This window comes from Topomyia yanbarensis, chromosome 2 (genome assembly GCF_030247195.1).
Source record: "Topomyia yanbarensis strain Yona2022 chromosome 2, ASM3024719v1, whole genome shotgun sequence".
NCBI lineage: Eukaryota > Metazoa > Arthropoda > Insecta > Diptera > Culicidae > Topomyia > Topomyia yanbarensis.
The window spans coordinates 203159182-203179981 of NC_080671.1; the positions used below are offsets into that span (position 1 = coordinate 203159182).

Below are 20800 nucleotides of genomic sequence, written 5' to 3' on the forward strand. Positions count from 1 at the left end.
CGTTAAAATCAATGCACTCAATTGGAGCAATTTTACACTTTCATTAAATTACATGTCATTCATTTAACAGCAATATTCGAGTAAAAATACATTTATGTGCATTGGTTCTCCGTTTAAAGAAACTCTAATTTTCAATCCACGTGTAAAATTATAGTAAAATTCGTTGAAGAAAGCACGAAAAGTTGTGGTGGAACTTAATTTTACATTTATATTGATGCTCCAAATATGTGCATGAAAATTAACTTAAAATTACAAAATATTTTTAAAATAAAATTTGGCTATAAAACTATCATTAAACCACAATTGTTACTAGGGTAGTAACACTACGAGCTTCTTTCTCTTTCGATTATTACGACGTCACTGCAAAACTTGGCACTAAATTGTCAGTACACATCGAAAGCCCGTATTTAAGAATACAAAACTGATAGCTCCCAAATAGTTTGTTTAGCTTCATGATGTCTTTGGCAAATTTGTTAGTTTTTTTTCGCGATTTTTTTAAATGAATGTAATTAGGGTGGTCCTTGTGGTTAGGGTGTTCAAAGTATCGACTGTTTAGATGTGTGAAGTTTACCTGCGCAATGCCCTACAATATAATAACACAAATAGATTGAAGCAAGTTTGCTGAATAAACAAGGCTATCTATAACGGTTAATTTGTGATGTTTTTTAAGATTTTGGGTAGGGTGGCTCTTGAAAAATTGTTCATTAATTTTTAGAAAGAAGGATAACAGCTCCAGTAGCGAAATCAACACTACCATGCAGTGAATTGTTTGAGTTTTGACGTTCAGTGGACCGAAGAAAACCGATTAGAATTAAATGATATGTTACACCTCCGTAATGAGGGCGTTCTACTCGAGAAATGCGCGAAGATTGGGAGAATTCTACTGGACGACGCACAGTGTCGTACAAAATCTCAACATAATATTTTGTGGATTTTTCATGATTTAATATTTTCCTCTGTTTGTGAACAGGTTTAATAGAGTCTTCTCAAAATATTAAGTCTTGAGGACAGGACAAAAGATAGATTTTTTACAGACCTTCAAAAGTGAAATAGATGATCAATTCTGGAAAAAATTGTGTTCAAACCAGTGTTATTCAAATGAATATATCGTTTTAGTTAAGATTCCGATTAGAGTCGAACTGATTTCATTAGTAAGATTATTCGGTGGACTTATATTTACCATTCAATTTAGTCGATCCAAGGCTTTTTTCTCAGTCAATCTTTTTGAAGAACAAATAATAAATCGTGCATTAAATTAAAATTATTTATTCAGAGCGGCTGTACTTTTTTAGAAACAGTTCGGAAAGATCACTTGTAGTTCATGATTCTTGAAAATTAGTGTACTTTTCGAAAATAAATGTCTTGTTTTGCCCGAGGCATGAAAAAAGGTGATTTTTCATGATATGTCTAAAGGAGGCGCATGGTAATGTTTGATTACCCAGGGTTCGCAATATAATTTATAAATGTCTCTTAGCATTATCAACAATTGAAAAACAATTGAACAATCGAAAAATGTGTATTCTGCTAAAAATACACCAAACCAATTTTTTTTTTAAATGAATTTTTAGATATGGTGAACTTTATATTCATAAATGTTGAATTTTCAAACCACCCTAGGTGCCAAAATTTCGAGATAAAAAATAAAAAATTACACCAAATATGAATTCAGCGACGTAAAACTACCTCGATGTGAGATTTTCATCAAACTCAAACCCCTTTTGATGTTTTGTCCGACTTTTGTATGGAAGGTTATCACTGTGCGACAATTGAATTTGATAAAAACATGAATAAAATTGAATTTTCTTATTTTTTTCTTTCATTTCATTCCATTTTACACATGATAAAAATCCTTGAAACATTTTTGGAGTCGTAAATTGAAAATCCAAAACTTAAAAATAAGGCTCCATTTTTGGCACGGTTCCGGTTTTGGCAACTGAAAAAAATAAAATTGTTGCCAAAAACGGAATCGTACTGTAGTTACGCAAAACCGTGACATAGACAGATTTTAAAATATTGATACTACCGATTACATCTACATCGCCGAGTGTTATCAACACTCATCGAATTGATCCAATTCAATCACAACACAGAGCATCCTGCAATATGAGCGCTCTCAGTTTTTCATTATCTTTTTGGCCTTAGATATCAACCACAAACATTCATTTTGCGTTAGTAGTCTATGTTTTGACGTTTCTTCTCATCTTTAAGACTCGAGAGCAATAGCCATCCTTAAATTTACAAAGTGGACGTTCCCGTTCCCGCTTTGAATTATCGTCATTGCAAGTAGATTTTTAATTTTTTATGAAGAAAAATCATCAAATACAGCGTCACCTAAAACCATAAATATGAAATTGCAACTTTTCTTCAATCATTGCGTCAATCTTTTCTATTGAGCGTTTTCGGAACCATTTGTACCAATTGAAGTGAAATTTGCAAGGAACCTTTTTAACTACTCAAACTGTAACGCGGTGTTTCGGTCGAACAACTGTATTAAAAAAAAATCGGCATTTGTAAAACTAGGATATGAAAGAATAGACTTTTTTCCTTTGATCTGCAACCAAAAGCAAAATAATCGGCAGAATCTAGAATAACTTTTTGTTTTAAAGTTTTTTGCTTGAAAGCTAGGTTTTACAGTAAACTAGTTCACATTTTGCCACTAGGTGGTACTATGAACATACTATTAAAAGTGAGAATCAGACAGAAAGTTTATTTTGTTGCAACTTTGTTGAAATCATCCGGAAAAATTAATGAACATGTTATAGGTTTTTACGATGTTGATTTACAAGAACTTACAAAACATGTATTCAGATGAATTCAAGTGTTTACAAATTTCTATTTTAAGCGGAAAAATTAAACTTTCAGATTCCACCGATTCTTGGGTGCCAATGATATTTTATGAAAATGGAGGTATAGAGAAGTGTTTACCAAGCTCATTCGATGTTCATACCCTTTTAATATGCTGCTTAATATAGTAAACCGATTTGATCTTTTGTATCATGTATTTGTGTCTTATTTTCTTTTTGCAGGGAATGGTTAATTAAATCTAGAATTACTTTTTTCGGATCAGATTCTGCCTGGTAAATGTAGATCTTTCAAGTTTTGAAATATATTTTAATTCTTAAAACAATATATTAATTCTATGACGAATTTTAAAAACATAATCTGTAAATAAAATTTTTAATCAAAACATGCTCTATCTCGAATATACAGAAACTACAAAGTTTGCATCTTCGGAAAATATATTTGGAATAATAGGACTTACAATTTTCTCGAAGACACCACATTTCTTTCTAGCTTTATTAAAAAGTTGATAGAATCGCCGCGTTAGCGACTGAATTCCGAACTAGTATGGCTCAACCTAATAAAGCGCTAGGTGCTATACAGCAACTTTTCCGAAGACACCTTAACTCTATAACGAAAGATAATAATTGATTCCACTTTTTTTAATTTTCCGACCATAATGTACCGTTTTTACTTGATCCCTTATTGCTCGGTCAACTTTCACTGTAGAGAAATGACTCTTTCACTAGAATTTCCGAAAAATTACGCTAACAATATACATTCGTGCAAGAATTATATATTAGATAGAAATAGCCATACATCGCAAGTATGTGAGAGGCAGTCATCTTCAGGAAAGACGGTTTGGGCCGAAACGTCAACGTACAACGCAATCCAACTAAAACAGTATTATATCGAGTTCACCGATATGTGAGCTACAGCATAACATTTACTGATGGTGAATCGAGACTATATTTTCTAAAAACCTCGGAAAACGAGAAAACTCAAATTTCCATAATACACAATGTGGTTAGCTCCTTTGGGCGCCAGCTAGTACTGGGGTTATCTCTATCGTCAACTTTGACTGCTAATAGCAAAAAATCTAGAAATTATTTTCAAATTTCTCAAATGACAGTCCACTTGGATTATTTAGAACTATTAAAAAAATGCAAAAATGTCAATTTCGGAAAAAAAAATGTGGGTTATCCCCCTTTGGACGCCAGCCATTCATTTCGCGAATTTTAAGTCACCCCAAAAAATTTTAACATAAGCTTAAAGTCCTCATTATACTCTAAACATACAAACCTGCCCCCAATAAAGTTGTTACAAAGAGCTTTATAGCTCTTTTTTGCCTTTCTCAATATACAGGTATTGCAATTGCTCTGAAAACCGACTTCTTAACGGAGGCCCGGAGGACCGAGTGACATACACCATTCGATTCAGTTCGCCGAGTTCGGCAAATGGCTGTGCGTGTGTACGTATGTATGTATGTATATATGTGCGTCTGTGTGTGTGTATGTGACCAAAAATTTCACTCGTTTTTCTCAGAGATGGCGGAACCGATTTTGACAAACTTAGTCTCAAATGAAAGGTACAACATTCCCATAGGCTGCTATTGAATTTCTTATGGATCCAATTTCCGGTTCCAGAATTACAGGGTGATGAGTACGATCACGCAGAAATTTTTTCCAAAATGTGACCACAACTACTTCGATTTGTAGTATTAGGTCACTAACAGTCATTCAAAGTCTCCTTGCCCACATTGGCCACCATCATCGGTACCAGAAGCCCCGACGGAAGTATCTAAATTCAGAATAACATTCAAGGTTTCTCGGAAATGACTAGACCGATTCAACCAAACTTAGTCTCAAATGAAAGGTGTTGAGCCCCCGTAAATAGCTATTAAATTTCATCCCGATCCTATTAGCTCTGGAGTTACGGGTTGTGGCGTGCGATCACATAGCAAATTGCGATTCAAACCGATACTCCGATGAAAGCAAAAAAGGTAAAAATTTCGCTAAAATGTCTCTCAAAGAATTTAAATTTGCAGTTATAGGTCACCGACGGCCAACCAAACTTTCGTTGACTACATTGACCACCATAGACAGTTCCAGAAGTGCCCGGGAAAAGCGGCCATCTTTCATAAATTAACGAACTCACATCAGTTTCCCGGAAACGGTTGGGCCGAGTTTCACAAACTTAGTCCCAAATGATTGCTATAATATCCCCACAGATGTCTACAAAATACGTACGGATCGCTTATATGGTTCCGGAAATATAGACTAAACCGTCCGGGCACATATGAAATTCCCATATAAGCCGGAACTCAATTTTTTTTAAGGGGGGACCCCATGAAATTTCAGAAATCGAATTCGTATTTTTGATGCGAAACGTCTTTAATATGCATGAAACGTCGAGATTTTATGTTATCTCGAAATATTTTTTTTACAAAAATCGATTTTTTTGCAAGATTTTAGAATTTTTTTTCTTGTATATAGTTGTCATGTCATGTATAATAAAATTGTAATGTATACATTTGAAAGCTTTTAATAAATATAAACAACTAAAAAATTCGCGTGTTCATGATTGAGAAAGGCACAATTGCACCGCTAGGTGGATTAAAACAGGTTTTTTATTTTACAATTGTCATTTTATCATGGAAAAATATGAATATTTTTCAATGCATCCATTACAAATCGAAAAGGTGTATTCTATTTTCAACCACTTCCAAAGGAGGTAAAATAGAATTATATAATATAATTATTATATTATATTATATTATATTATATTATATTATATTATATTATATTATATTATATTATATTATATTATATTATATTATATTATATTATATTATATTATATTATATTATATTATATTATATTATATTATATTATATTATATTATATTATATTATATTATATTATATTATATTATATTATATTATATTATATTATATTATATTATATTATATTATATTATATTATATTATATTATATTATATAAATATGAAAACATGAAGTTTCTGAAAAAATTGAATATTTTGCGAAATTTAAGACACCTCATAAAGTTACTAGTTATAGTCCTAAGTTTACTCTTAAATCCATCCATGCAAACCTAAATTAGGTTGTTGCAAAAAGCAATAATGCTCATAAAATTGTTCAATTTTTTCAAGGTTTAATATGAATGTTTTCCTATGTATCGATTACAAATAAAAAATTACATTCTAAACAGAAATAAATTTTATCATGTTAATCCAAAGTTAGAGATTTTAGGATTTGGGGAATAATCTAGAACGTTACGTAACGTTACGTAACATGTTTTACTGAAGAAGAAAAATTTCCAAGAAACGTAATAGGAGAGGAGGCGATAGAGAAATTTGTGACAATTTGTTACGTTGAGGGACGGGAGAGTCAATTTCCAGTAATTTTTATTTCTTATCCACAAAGGATTGACTTCATCTTAGATTGTTCATAGGGAGGGAGTGAACAATGTGCTGTATCTAATAGGTGTGGGCAACCGCGTATTACCTAATGTTTGGTTGTTAGAATAAACTAATTTGATGGAAACAGGGATCTGTTAAGGCTTGTTTTTTTCTACGGATAGTGCATTCGATATTTTGATAGATATATTTCGAGAATGTGCTGTTTATCAAATAGAATTATAACTACTAGATGTCGCAAGGCGGCAGTGTCTTGTACCAACCCTAATCTAGTATTCTGTATCTAAATACTGTACGCAAAACCATTCAGTCGATCCAAAGTATATTAACAAGTAGATTTTGAGATTTACTCAGTACATGTTAAGCTTACCTGGCCATTTAAGCTGCCTATTATTTCGACACCAATCGGGACTCTCGTCTAGGTACACCAAATCCAACGGTGTGGGTATTTTGTATCTAGGATCCTTGACCTGCAGTCTTCCACGCTTGTTGATTTTTACTTGAGTGGCCTCGTCATACTTTTCTCGAAGAAAGTCACCTGTTGATAAAACAAATTCGTACATTGTTTTTGTGCACAGATTTAAAGGATATTTACCAATTTCCCTAACCGATGTTAACTGCTGCCAACATGTAATTAGACTACATGAACCGGATACTCCGTGGCATTTGCATATGATCCGTGATTTTTTGATGACAGCCTAAATGCAGTGGCAAAACAAGAAATATGAAGCGTATTAGAAGGGATCGGTATGTTCGTGAAGGGAATCTGTTAGTAATGATCACATTTGAAAAGGGGTGATATAACAATTGTTTGTGATGAAATTAGCAAATGGTAAACTCACCCTTCGCCCAGCTTCGTTGTTATGCAAATTCATCAATGCACGCGCCTTAGCCGACGCACTGAATTTGACGCCGTTGAGCGTTTTTTCTGGCTTTCGGAACATTTTCTTCAGTTTATCATAAATGTTGAAATGCTTGAGGTTGAATACTTCCGAGTTAGTGATTTCCTTGTTTATTTTTTCCTGCAATTACATACATCGAATATATCCTTAATGATGTTTGATCTGAATTACCTCTAAGCTGCTGTCCAACGCTTAATTGTCTCAAGGCAATAAGTACAAATTGCGTATAACGTATAAACACATGCCTTAGGTTGATCAATTGTTATGGAATGTGAAATACATTATTAATACTTAGTACATATCTTAGTAGAGATTTTTGACACTATCTTCTTAGAAGCAATGTGCAAATGATTTTTTCGTCGATTCTCGTACTCGCCCTACCTCTCCAGGTCACAAAATTCTAACTTCGCCTTAGACATAATGTACTATTTTCCAAGATCAATCCCCCATACCCCTCCAAACTGCAAATGGACATATTTCAAATATTTTTTTACAAATTTGTGACGGCATTCATCTACAGTTTCATTCGAAAGGTAAATCCAACCCTTTTCATGCCATAGTGGTTATTATCTTGTTCGTAATTTTCAAGCAGTCCCTATTCTGACAGTAGTTGTTTACGCCAGGGTGATACCAGTCAACTTTGTTAATATTAAAACAATTCAATGCAAGAGCATGGGCGACATGGGCCTACAAGCGGCTGGGCCCCCATCATATGTTGACTCCTGTCAAAGTCTGTACATCGCCACAGGGATGCCACTCCCCCTGCATCCAGCACATTCGTCTCACGAAAACTTCCTTTTACTAGACAGATGACATAAACGACTATTGTCAAAATAAAGGCGCTTAAGCGGCTCAAGGCTTGTAAAATGTGTTGGCGAATTCAAGCAGAGCAATAATTATAGTTATAATCAACTAATCTCGAAAATAAGTCCAAAGATTCTTTATGGGTGTGTTTTACCAGTCAAAATCTTTCACTTCCACTTGTATTTTAAACGAAGGGAATGTTGCAGTTTTGAAGATTTGTCAAGCATTGGCGGCATGAAGTCCCAATGCCATCCGTTTGTTGCAAAAGAGGACGAAGCTAGGCTACTGAAGATAGAAAAATAGGATGTCGTCAACATCAAAATGACATTCTTGACACTACTGCGGGCTCAAAAGATAGCATAGCCTCGAAATAGATAACTCAATCTAGGTCGAATATTATTCATTTTAGCATTGAAAAATACTGCCGTTATAAGCTTAATTGGCCCATGTTTTATGGGATTCCCTATATACATGGGACAATTTTGCGTAGAACAGCAGAAAATTATCTTGAAACTTTAAACGCAATAATCTCGAAATCGAATTTCTTCGAAAATATCTCCGAGGTGACAACGATTACTCGGCACATCCTAAACCGTTCCATTTGAAACTTTCACCTTTTCATTTCCTATTACAATGGCTTCTTCGTAGACACTAAAAAGCTAATATTTGAAGTAATCAAAGTTTAAAAATTTCAGTAAAATTAGTACCATTTTGTGACGATTTTTTTTGTCACTGGGCATGAGGTTCAAAATTTCATGGAAACAACTATATCATTGTAAAATTTTTAGTTTGAGAACTGCAAATTTAAGTTGTTTGACAGACATTTTAGCAAAATTTTTACCTTTTTTGCTTTCATCGGAGTATCGGTTTGAATCGGTATTTGCTATGTGATCGCATGCTACAACCCGTAACTCTGGAACCGGAAGTCAGATCGGGATGAAATTTAATAGCTATTTACGGGGGCGCAACACCTTTCATTTGAGACTAAGTTTGGTTGAATCCGTCTCCGAGAAACCGATGTGACTGTTATTCTGAATGTAGATACTTCCGCCGGGGCTTCCAGAACCGATGGGCAATGTGGCCAAAGAGACTTTAAATGGCTGCAGGGCCGTCGAGAGCCGCGTCGGGCCTGTCCCAAGCCCTCCAGTTCAGTATGAGTTAGTTCCTCTTCAGCCATGGGAAACTCATGAGTCCGTGGTTTCTATTAGTCTCCGGTTGACTCATATTGCCACAGCCACAGATAGCGTGCCAGACAGGTGAATTTCGACAGCTTCTTATTCCGTGGTATCCAAATCGGATAAAATTGCCATAGCTACGAGTTTTTCAATTTGCGGGTACTCAGGAATCAGGAAGCGGTAGCGTCTAGCTCAAATGGCACGTTCGCCATATTGATCGGAGATTTGCGCCTTGGCATGAATCCCCACCCACCCTTCCTCTCTTCTTTTGTTTGACAAACCGACTGTTTAAATTGACGAATTAGTGCCTATAGAAATGGGATTCGACCCGCAGTCGAAAACCTTTAGTTTAGGTGACTATTGGAACGCATACGTATATTTGATATTGTTCGGTGACTCAAAGCAAGAAGATTCTTTATTAGCACTTAGAGTTTTCAATAAAAGCTTTATAGCATTTCGTCGCTGTTGTGCTATCTTATGACAAACGCCATTTTGGGGTAAATTGAGTTAGAAATGCCACATCACGTGTCTAAAAAATCTCTACAAAGTGGCGTTTTCATAATTTTGATATTCTGCTTGGTTACTGAGATATATCAAAAAACATAATGAGAAATTTTGAATTTTTTGCTTCAAATGACTGTGTCTGAGGATTAACTCAAGGTATCTTGATATATAAGATGTTTTTATGTGTAAAACTCTCTAAAGAACACAATGGCATAATAACTTTCAAAACAAAATTACTCGAATTGTGAGAAAAATGTAGTTTAAGTTTTAAACTGGAAATATAGCATATTTGGCAACACTGTAACCAAAAATAACTATTTTTGTTAGATTCTCTGACTCATTTCCTTCAAAATGCATCTCACCGATTGTTTATAGGCTAAACTAAACCAAAGATATGAATAAAAGTTAATAATTGATGATTTTTTTCTATGGAAAATTTTTCATGCACGATTATGACACGTCATACAAATTTTGTCATTTATACACACCTATGACATGTGTGAGTGCGACTTTTGTTTACATTTATAGTCAAAACTCGCAACATAGTCAACCGATCTTCATAATATTTGAGAGAATTATAAATAATAGATAGAAGCATCAATTGTCTTCTTTGAATTGTTTATACTATTTATAATTTTCAAGATATTCAATATCAAACTTTAAAAATCGTTTTTCTCGAAATGAGCTAAATGGCGTTTGTCATAAGATAGCACAACAGCGACGATTTATCTTCAAAAGCTTTTTAGCTCGATGTCTATGTTCTGTATGTCGATATAGTGCTAGATTTAATACTTTACATTTTAATGCTAACTTATAGCTTATCTAGAATTTTAATTTAGTGCTTATGGTTATTTGGGTAACGACACAAAACAATTAAAGCTGAGCATTCTGCGCCTCTGAACGATCTTCAGATGTTACAATAGCAGGAATAATACTTCAAACCCCCGGAGGAACTTGGAATTTTTATTTTAACAGTGAGCGGATATATTTCGTTTCGCGAAACAAACACTTCTACTTGATTGATGATCTGGAACATAATCAGTACGCTATGTCTAACATAGTGAAATTGTAGGGTGTAAACATTGGCAATAGTGGTTTTGAACACGACATTTTGCTTCTATTGTGCAGACAAAGCGATACACGGACTGATTTATTTGCTAGTAGCAATGGAGCAGTTTTTAGCTTTTTTGTAAGCAAAATAAAAAGATAGCAGATGCAGTTCGAAATTCTCGTTTAAAATTATTACATCAAAAATATTTTCAATTTACATGAGTTTATTTCATATTGAATCCAAGAAAACCGTTACTAATCGTAGATTTTATGCAGGTTTAAAAAATAAACAATGTGATTTGGCTAACGTAGGAGCCGGTTTTGATATGCTGTGAGAATATGTAGGACCCGACATAGACACAGAAAAACATAAGAAAACGCAAATTAAACAACTGCGAGTATAGTGGGCAATCGAGTACTGCTGCTGTTGGATGAACTGAACTTAACGTGCTATAAAAATACAAAAATACAAAAAGGTTATCAATTTTAATCACCTGTTAATTAAGGTCAGTCTACCTTCTCATCTCGCCCAGAGTAGAAACTAAAAAGCGTTCCGCTATAGATACACGGGAAAAACGACTGCAGATGAATTGTGTTGCTATTGATTTTTGGAAATGTCTTGTAAGACCAGCTACTCGGGAAGTGAAATAATTAATAAATGTGCAGATTGTGCTCAACCCAGGAGAAGCAAACGCCCTGTAAATGCACCGTATCAAACATTAAGAAACATTCGCGGAACAACGTGCAGCACATCAACGAAAGCTGCCACGTTAACATCATCCCCGTATACATAGGCAAGGGCTCCAGAGAGATGTGCTTACACGAATTATATCCACATGCCTCTGACATCGTGATTAACAAATTTATGCCAAGATACGGAGAAGTGGCTCCGATATGAGCTGTAACTTGGTCCTAACTTTGTTCTTGTGGTGATAATACTTCCGTACAAACCAACTTTTTCATACGTAACCATTTTATGCGGATCAACCAAAAATGGGACGTTTCATCAGACGATGCTGGTTATGCAACCATGGTAGATTTCTAAGCGCGAATTCTACACAAAGACACTGCACCACGGAAAACTTTGTGCAAAAGCAGCTAAAAAAGCACACCTACTATAACCGTAAACAGCACACTGTTTATGTCTTATGCCAAACCACAAACGGCTACAAAACCAATATCTACGGATCTGACAGGAACAAATATTCACTCAACAACACTCACGCCCAGTGTCTCCAAGCCACCAACCGGCACCACTAGCAAAAAAGCGAACGTAGAAGACGACGGATGCGTTTGTCCGTGCGCTCGCTTTTCTGTTTGACGCTCTATTGCTTTCTTCGAAAATACTTTAAATTAGCTTCTCAATATTTTGTAGTTTATTCCGTCGATTCAAGCAATAAAACTCGTTTTTTAAACTTGTACACAAAGTAGACAACTCCCTTAAGAACGTTTGTTTTAACAAATGTGAACTATAAAAACTGTTTTCATTTTTATACGCTTTCATCATAATTTATTAAGGCGAAATTACTATGTATTGCTATTTTTTGATCTTTTATGAATACCGGACGTGTTCGCCAATCTTTCGGGTAAGATCGCGGGCCCCCAAATACGATCGAGATAACAAATTTTTTTCGAGATAACATGAAATCTCGACGTTTCATGCATTTTAAAGATGTTTGGCATCAAAAATACGAATTCGATTTCTGAAATTTCATGGGGTCCCCTCGCCGAAAAAAAATTTTGAGTTCCGGCTTATATGGGAATTTCATATTGGGGGCGTTCATAAACCACGTAGACTCATAGGGGGGACGGGGGGGTCTGGCAAAAGTCTACGTTTGTCTACGAGGGGGAAGGGGGGTCTTTGAAAAAGTCTACGTAGACTTTTATTTTTTGTTATTCTCGTATTACTTATTATGAATGGGATTTTAAGAGAGTTATATTCAAAATATCGGTCTATTCAGTATTTATGCAGAAACTTCAAAGCTAGTACACTATTTAGGTAACTGCTCGTTAAGCGACCACTCAAGCCAGAACTCACGATTTTTTTTGGACAACCTCGCACGTTGTTGTTTCTTGCGTATATTTTGATATAGTTTTGATCTAGGAATAATACAAAATGACAGTTCTGAAGACGGTCGACCAAAATTCCTCTCGACGGAAGATTTTGACTGTGAAATTATCTGAGACACCACTAGTTAGCAGACATGCATGGACCATTAAATGCATGCACCATAAAAAGTTAAAAAATGGTCAAAGTTAAGCATTGTAACAACAAAACACCCGATTTTTAACGATAAGTAGATTAATTTTTTTTATTTTTTATTTATTAATTTCGGTGGTTAAAGCAGTAGTACAGTTAAACTTCTACAACAAAGTGTTTACTCGAGTTAATCAGTTTCTCTTGCAATCGTTTACACTGATTTCAAAATCTTTAAACACCCGTTAAATTTTACGTCTTGACCCTATGCAACTCCGTGCAAACCGGTTCTACTATATTTATCTTCGAAAATATTCGGAGTAAAACTTTGATACTTTGCAATAATACTCTTAGGTGATAGTGCTATTAATTACATAAAAAATATAAATATTTTTGGGAATATTTCAATAGCTTCGTTCTCTTAATCAAATAAGGCAATTTAGATTATCTTATTATCTTAGAAATATTGAAATTTGTTCACGAAAAGTGAAATTTGTGTGCATGTTTGGTTTAATACTTCATTCTAATTGATAGTACACATCGACAGTATTAATTTGTAATTGTTTGTGACCTAGAACTGGAAGTTTAAGTTGTTTGAGAGACATTTTAGCGACATTTTTACCTTGTGATCGCACGCCACAACCTGTAACTCCGGAACCGGAAGTCGGATCGGGATGAAATTAAATAACCATTTACGGGGGCGCTTTTCATTTGAGACTAAGTTTGGTTGAATCGGTCTAGCCATCTCCGAGAAACCGATGTAACTGTTATTCTGAATTTGGATGCTTCCGCCGGGGCTTCCAGAACCGATGATGGTGGCCAATGTGGTCAAAGAGACTTTGAATGGATGTTAGTGACCTAATACTACAAATCGAAGCAGTTGTGGTCATATTTTGGAAAAATTTTCACCTTTATACATTCATTGCAGAAATTATTAAAATTGACATTTTCTGCGTGATCGTACTCATCACCTTGTAATTCCGGAACCGGAAGTCGGATCCATTAGAAATTCAATAGCAGCCTATGGGAACGTTGTATTTTTCATTTGAGATTAAGTTTGTCAAAGTCGGTTCAGCCATCCCTGAGAAAAATTAGTGACATTTTTGGTCATATACACACACAGACGCACACACACACATACACACGCACAGACATTTGCCGAACTCGACGAACTGGATCGAATGGTATATGTCACTCGGCCCTCCGGACCTCCGTTAAAAAGTCGGTTTTCAGAGCAATTGCCTTTCTATTGAGAAAGGCAAAAATTATGACAATGATGAAATAAAAAATCGCGAATGTACCCTATTGTTTTGAAACCCAAGTAGATATAAGCCCTTAACGTATTACGAACAGGACGATGTTGGCCGCCATTATGACACCTACAAAACTGGATTGCGTCGCATTGGAACGATGATGTGAATAAAGGAGCTGAACAAATCTTAAATACTAACTTATAGATTATAAAGAGAGCTAATCATTGTAATTGATGATTGCAACGATTTTTTCCGGAAATTGCTTATAATGCTGTTCGTCACAGTTTCTAATGTTTCTATGTTTGTGAGTCTGTGCAACTCGTTTATGCTAAACCAGCGAGGACTCTTCAAAATCATTTTCATAATTTTGTTCTGGATCCTTTGAAGCGTTTTATTTCTGGTAGCACAACAACTTGCCCAAATTGGCACAACATATTTTGCCGGTGTTTATAAATTAATAGTGTGGTCTTTAGAAGAGGTTACAATTCCTGTTTATAAGAGGGTATATATTTGTTTCATTTTGCCTGGATTCCTCGAATGTGAACCTTGAAAGTAAGCTTTTTATTGTAAATCAAAACCAAAGTATTTAACTTGATCTGATCGCGTTAAATTCAAACCATTAAATTGAATCATATGGTTATCATTTTGTTAAAAAGAAGACCCTCTCGGCTTATGCGGAAACACAATCAATTCTGTTTTTGTTGTATTAGTGGAAATTTTACATTTTTGCCTTTCTAATATAGAAAGGTTATAAAATTGATCTAAAAACCGATTTTCTAACCGAGGCCCGGACGGCCGAGTCTCATATACCGTTTGACTCAGTTCGTCGGGATCGGAAAATGGCTGCACACCAATAAAATATGAATTTTATCGTTGACGTAATTGCAAGCATGACACAATTTAACAAACCGTAATTCACGAAATGACGAAATATAACCGTGCTCCGTTTAATTTTACATGAAATATACACTTTACATGCGCAATGACATAAAATTACACTTACTGCCATTCAGAACAAACGCTATATGTGGAGTAAAATTACGTGATTTACGAAATTCAACGTCATGCAAAATTAAAATCAAACGTAAAAGTAAGTCAATTTTGGTGCTCGTATATGTCGGGGTCAGGAGACGTAAATTTACACCATTTTTTCTAGGTGTGTGTGTGTGTGTTTTTATGTGTATGTATGTATGTATGTATGTTTTTTATAGTAAGGTTTAAAAAGCTTCAAAAGCCTGGACTGTAGTGTATTGGCACTGGTTTTAAGTTAAATGGAAACTTTTTCAGCCCAGCGCTCTTCGAGCGCGAGTGATGTTGCAAAAATGGCCAGGCTAACGTTCAGCTTATTGCAGAATGTGAAATATAACTAACATGAATAGTTTTACATAAATAGTTGCCATCTAAACATAGGTGGATACATGTCCGTGGGAAGAAAATGTATCGAACTGATGAAATAGGTGATTTCTTTTCTTACTGCATATTTGATTTATGTTGAGTTAGAAATCTCATGCAAACTTACCTGCAGTTCGTTCATTTCTTTTGGGTCTAGATTGGAGCTGGAAATTTCTTTGGCAATTTTATCTTGAAGTTTCTGCAAGTCCTCGGGTCGAAACAACGTGTCTGTTCCGTTCAGAATATTTTCACTCGTATCGTTTAATGTCCCCAGTAAACGTTCAACAATTTTCGGATATTTTGCGGGTATGGAAACCAAACCTCTGGTGCCACGTTTCCTTTCTTTTTCTTTAATGTCTATGAATGTTTGCGAAAACCTGAAAAGTACGAGAACATTGTAAAAAAAATTTAATTCTTTAATTGGAAGAGAAAACAATAAGAACTCTACATCACGGGGTTCAAACAGGATTGCACCATCGTTGGTTTGAATCCAATGCAATAGCTTCTGTCTCGTTTTTTTAAGGTACATCATTTAGTTTTCTTAATCGTGATTATGATACTTTTTGTCGGTGATATGATACATAATCTCGGTTCCCCAACTTCCCGGGCGTCTTGTGTAGTGGGTAAAAAAATCGTCGTCTTTTTTATTCGCTTAATTGTTAGTATTGAACCTCTAGAATAGTCTCCAGCAATCTCGGTAGCCACGCTGAACTTCTTTTGTTTTAAACAGTTATGCATTCCTCGCGCGTATTTGCTATAACACACGAAGATTTCAATCTATCAGCCACAATTTTCGAAAAACTGACTGCGATTAAAATACAGTGTGAACAATCTATCTATCTATCTATATATATATATATATATATATATATATATATATATATATATATATATATATATATATATATATATATATATATATATATATATATATATATATATATATATATATATATATATATATATATATATATATATATATATATATATATATATATATATATATATATATATATATATATATATATATATATATATATATAAAAACAGGGTGTTTGGTTCATGATTAAGAATCTCTCGAAGGGCGATTGACTGTCATATTTGGAGAGAAAAATCGTTCTACACATACCATCAAATCTCAACTGTTACACAGTTATTGAACTTTTTGTGTAAATAACTTATTTATTTTAAAATACTTCTGACTGGAAAAGTACACCTCGTATTTTAAATCTTTTAGTTCCATTGGAAAGGTGAGAAAATTTTCTATTAAATGGTGTTCTCATATATGTCAGTTAATTAGTTTTATTTACCTTTTAGATGTAAAGTATTTCAAAGTTGGTGTTTTTGATGTTTTGTTAATTTTCTCAAAATAATGAATTATGATTATAGCAATATCTATTATCCAAAATATTGCTTTGAGGACGATTTATAAATTGTTCTTCTACATGATATTCCTATCTCTTCTCGCATCCTTGTAATTTCACTTCTAATTTTTTCCTGTAATCGACCTGCAAGTGCTTAAAAGACTTTAATCTAAAAAATATGCTTTACATCGTTATTACCGTTGTAATCGACCTGCAAGTGCTTAAAAAACTTTAATCTAAAAAATGTGCTTTACATCGTTCTCACCAGGGATTCATTGGAAAGTTGAGAAAATTTCCTTTCGATGTATGTACATATATTTTTTAGTTGAGTGTACTGAATGACTTTTTACTAAAAATAACTCAAAATTAGCGTTTTTTTGGAGAGTTTTGTAATTATTATAATTATTAATCAACTAAATTTATCATCACTATTATTCATTTGGTGCCCCTTGATATTCTCTACAACTTGTTATTTGACACTTTATCCCTACCACTTTTCATTTCGCTGCAAACCTCCTCAAAAATGTAGTGGATTTGAAATCGTTGTTTTTGCATATGAAACGAGGTGATAAAAATGATTTTGCTTCGAAACTGAAAGAGATTGAATGGAGCCAACGAAAGAATTCTAGAACTTGCTGAGATGCATTAATTTCATGATAATAATGGTGCTGTTTCTTATTTACTATTTTAAGAAAATAACGAAAATACTAATTAACTTCTAAAAGAATACTAAATTCACTTAACTGAAATGTATTTATACCTTTTTCTATGCAAGATTTTCCTGGCTTTCGAATAAAAATAAGAAAAGGTACAATAAGTGCCATACTTTTTCAATAAGAGCTAGTATAAGTGAATATGAGAAAAAATATCCAAGTTCAATAACCCAAACACACGAAAACAAGAAAAGATAAGTGTATCATGTCAATGAACAAATTATGCAGCTCTTTAAGACTAAAAATTCGAATTATTAAAATGGTGATGTTAACTATTAAGATTTTTGCGAAATGAACGAAAAATCGATCACAATTGTTAAATTTTAAATAAATTACTGTGAAAAGGTTACTTAACCTTATTAGCTGAAATATTTGAGGACATTTTTCAATGGAAAATTTTCTCACCTATCCAATGGATCTAAAAGATTTGAAATACAAAGTATATTTTTTGAGTTAGAGCTATTTTAACACAACTAAGTTTTTAACACAAAAAATTCAATAACTTAGTAACGGTTGAGATATGAAGGTATGCGGAGAACGATTTTTTCTCCAAATATGACAGTCAATCATCCCTCGAGAGGTTCTTAACCTGAACTCCCAAACGGTTTAACTGATTGCCGAAAAAATTTATACATAGTAGGAATTTGTTACGGAGCGTGTTTGTGTGCTATTGGTTGGGGACCTTCCGCCCGCCAGCTGGCGCTTCGGAACAAATTGTGTTCTACTCCTATTTCGTTAAAAGTCGCAGCAACGCGCGACGGGTATAAGCTAGTACACTATAAACCACCTACACTATACTCAATTTTTCAAGAGAAAATACTCAATAAGTTATTTTCTACAGCATTTTTTCCAAGATGCAATTTGATGTGGGACACCCTTTACCCCTCAAAAACTATTCAACAAATTGACTTGATTTTTTTTATGAGAATGCACAACATGTGTAGCCTGTCGATGAACCACAGAAAACCGAACAAAATTTTTTTCTTCATATTATTTTGAAGAAAAAGAACGAGTTTTCCTGTAAAATATGGGATTTTTCGGTTTTCATGAAGCTCTTTTCTGAAACTCGAACTTTTTTCCATTTTTTTTTTGGTTTAAAGTCTCAACTTCAAAAAAGTTATTGAATTTCTTGTACCAAACAATTTTATCAAGATAACCCGATAAGTGTTCGCCGCGGCGCTCCTCGACGTGAAAATGGTCGTACGTCTACTCTTGGAACGCTCGTATGTGTGGTTCTGCGTGACTGAACATATTTTTCGCACTCAATGTATAAATAGATCTTGATATTACAGAAAAGATCAATTGTTGCCTTGCCTTCAAAATCGTAAAACAAAATAACTTTCGGTTTGAGCACTTTACACCAGACTAGGCTATCCACTTATTCAAGGAACCTTGGTTTTTGCAAGCGGGATGCGTGACAAGTACATAAAACTTGCGATATCCGAGAGCTCCCTAGAAAAAGCTGTCCTGCGGTGTGTACGATATCTCTGAACTGAACCGTCCAGAAGATAAAAATCAAAAAGATTTTGTTAATATAAAAAGTTATCTATTAAATAATAGAAATCTTCAAAAACTTATTTTTGGAATATCGATGAGAAGTTGTCCCCATTTTTTTGTGTAATTTAGATAAACTTTTCTATGTATATACTTCAATATATTTACTATTATTTGCTTTAAATTATGATTGCGTATAACCCCTCATAAAGCACAACTTTTTAAGACATGAATGTAGTGTAGTTCTTTGTCAAACAAAATCAATCACCCCTGTCTGGCGAACAGGTGCGGAAAGTGATAGATACAACAAATAAAATTCCTTCGTTACAATTAACACATGTTATCCAATTATATCGCATTCTAGAGCGTTGTGGGAAATCAAGATTGTAATGCCCAGTGCTAATTTGATATGAACAGAGATATAAGGTTATACTAATGTTGTTACGTCTTTTGTCGTTTTTCGCGCCCCATCCTAATTCTTACTGGCCGGCAGTATGTAGTATTTAGCTTTGCCATTTTTTCGTGCCTTCTGTGTTTTTTTTCATTATGAGCACCACCTGATAATTTTATCTAGCTTTGAACTACACAAGTTCAGTATTAGGTTAAATCGCAAACACGTGAAGCATAATGCTGAATTAATGTAGTAGAACGGATATCTTAGTACATGTTTCGAAAAAGTCATATTTTCCCGATATTAAAAACAGCTTTAACCGTAATTTATGTACCCCCGTCTGGGAAAGTTTGCTCTTGGAATTACACTTGTGTAAACGAAAACGATCCGATGAACGTGATGGGGTGAGCGGGTATTTATTTTTTGGCGAGGTTGCACTTGACTGCGCTAAAGCTTTTCATTCGTTCTGCAGCGTAGCTATGTTGTCGCAAAGATTTTCCCTTTTCTAACGGACAAAGAAAAGGCATCGGCGGTTAGATCAACACACTTCAACAAATGTGACACCGATGATCCTAATTCCCGCATTTTGAAAAGAGCACTGTGCCATGTTTGGCGCTTTTGTTTGTATGGTCGGTTTATGCGCCAGTCAACGCAGGATTATACATACGATGTAGATAAGTATGTAGGGAACGTGGAATGAATCGAAAATTTGGTTGCATGACACTGGCAGTTAGGGAGCGACAAACAAATACTGCGTATCCTTCTAGCGAAGCATTATTCGCACACAAATTTCTGCTCTATGATAGCATTATATGAGCATATCATAAAAACCATAAGTGTTTTCGACGTGAAGTGTCATCTAGCATGTGGAATTATTGCGTCTCTCGTATAGCACTAGCATACAACAAGTATGCATGATTACTGGTCGAGTGAAACATGGATTTGTTATGCTTATACTACAATGCTGCTGACAATTGTCGACATAAATTATAACAAGTTCAGATGTTTTTTTCTAGGGCCGAGCGGCCTATCTTCTTACTTGTAGCCAAATTCCATATCATCACCGCATCCTCCCCAGGTCCAGTCTTCGTGTAGCTGCGACGGGCGGGAACTCCGGGAGCATCCGCATGATGCCAACTGTCCATCTCGACAAGCGCGAGCAATAAAGCTGGCAGCTGCAGCTGCTGCTAACGCATGAACAAAAGCCATCTCTGGGGAACCTGCAAACATAAAATATTTCCAGATTTAATAAAACATACTTTGTGATATTTTTGACAGTTTAACGAGATAATCTGTTGTTCGTAAATTGGTGGTATTTATTTCGAATGTTCAGGTTTTCTG

At 34.5% G+C, this 20800-nt stretch overlaps 1 protein-coding gene across 1 annotated transcript in view; it reads right to left on the minus strand.

The window, feature by feature from the left end:
• The window catches only part of LOC131682729 (protein Wnt-5), a 167296-nt gene that overhangs the window by 4240 nt on the left and 142256 nt on the right, over positions 1–20800 (minus strand). The window contains exons 4-8 of the mRNA XM_058964426.1: positions 20499–20679; positions 15625–15874; positions 7063–7242; positions 6816–6918; positions 6591–6758 (exon numbers count right to left, since the gene is read on the minus strand). Of these exons, the coding sequence (XP_058820409.1) occupies positions 6591–6758; positions 6816–6918; positions 7063–7242; positions 15625–15874; positions 20499–20679 (882 nt within the window). The remainder of the gene's footprint in view (positions 1–6590; positions 6759–6815; positions 6919–7062; positions 7243–15624; positions 15875–20498; positions 20680–20800) is intronic.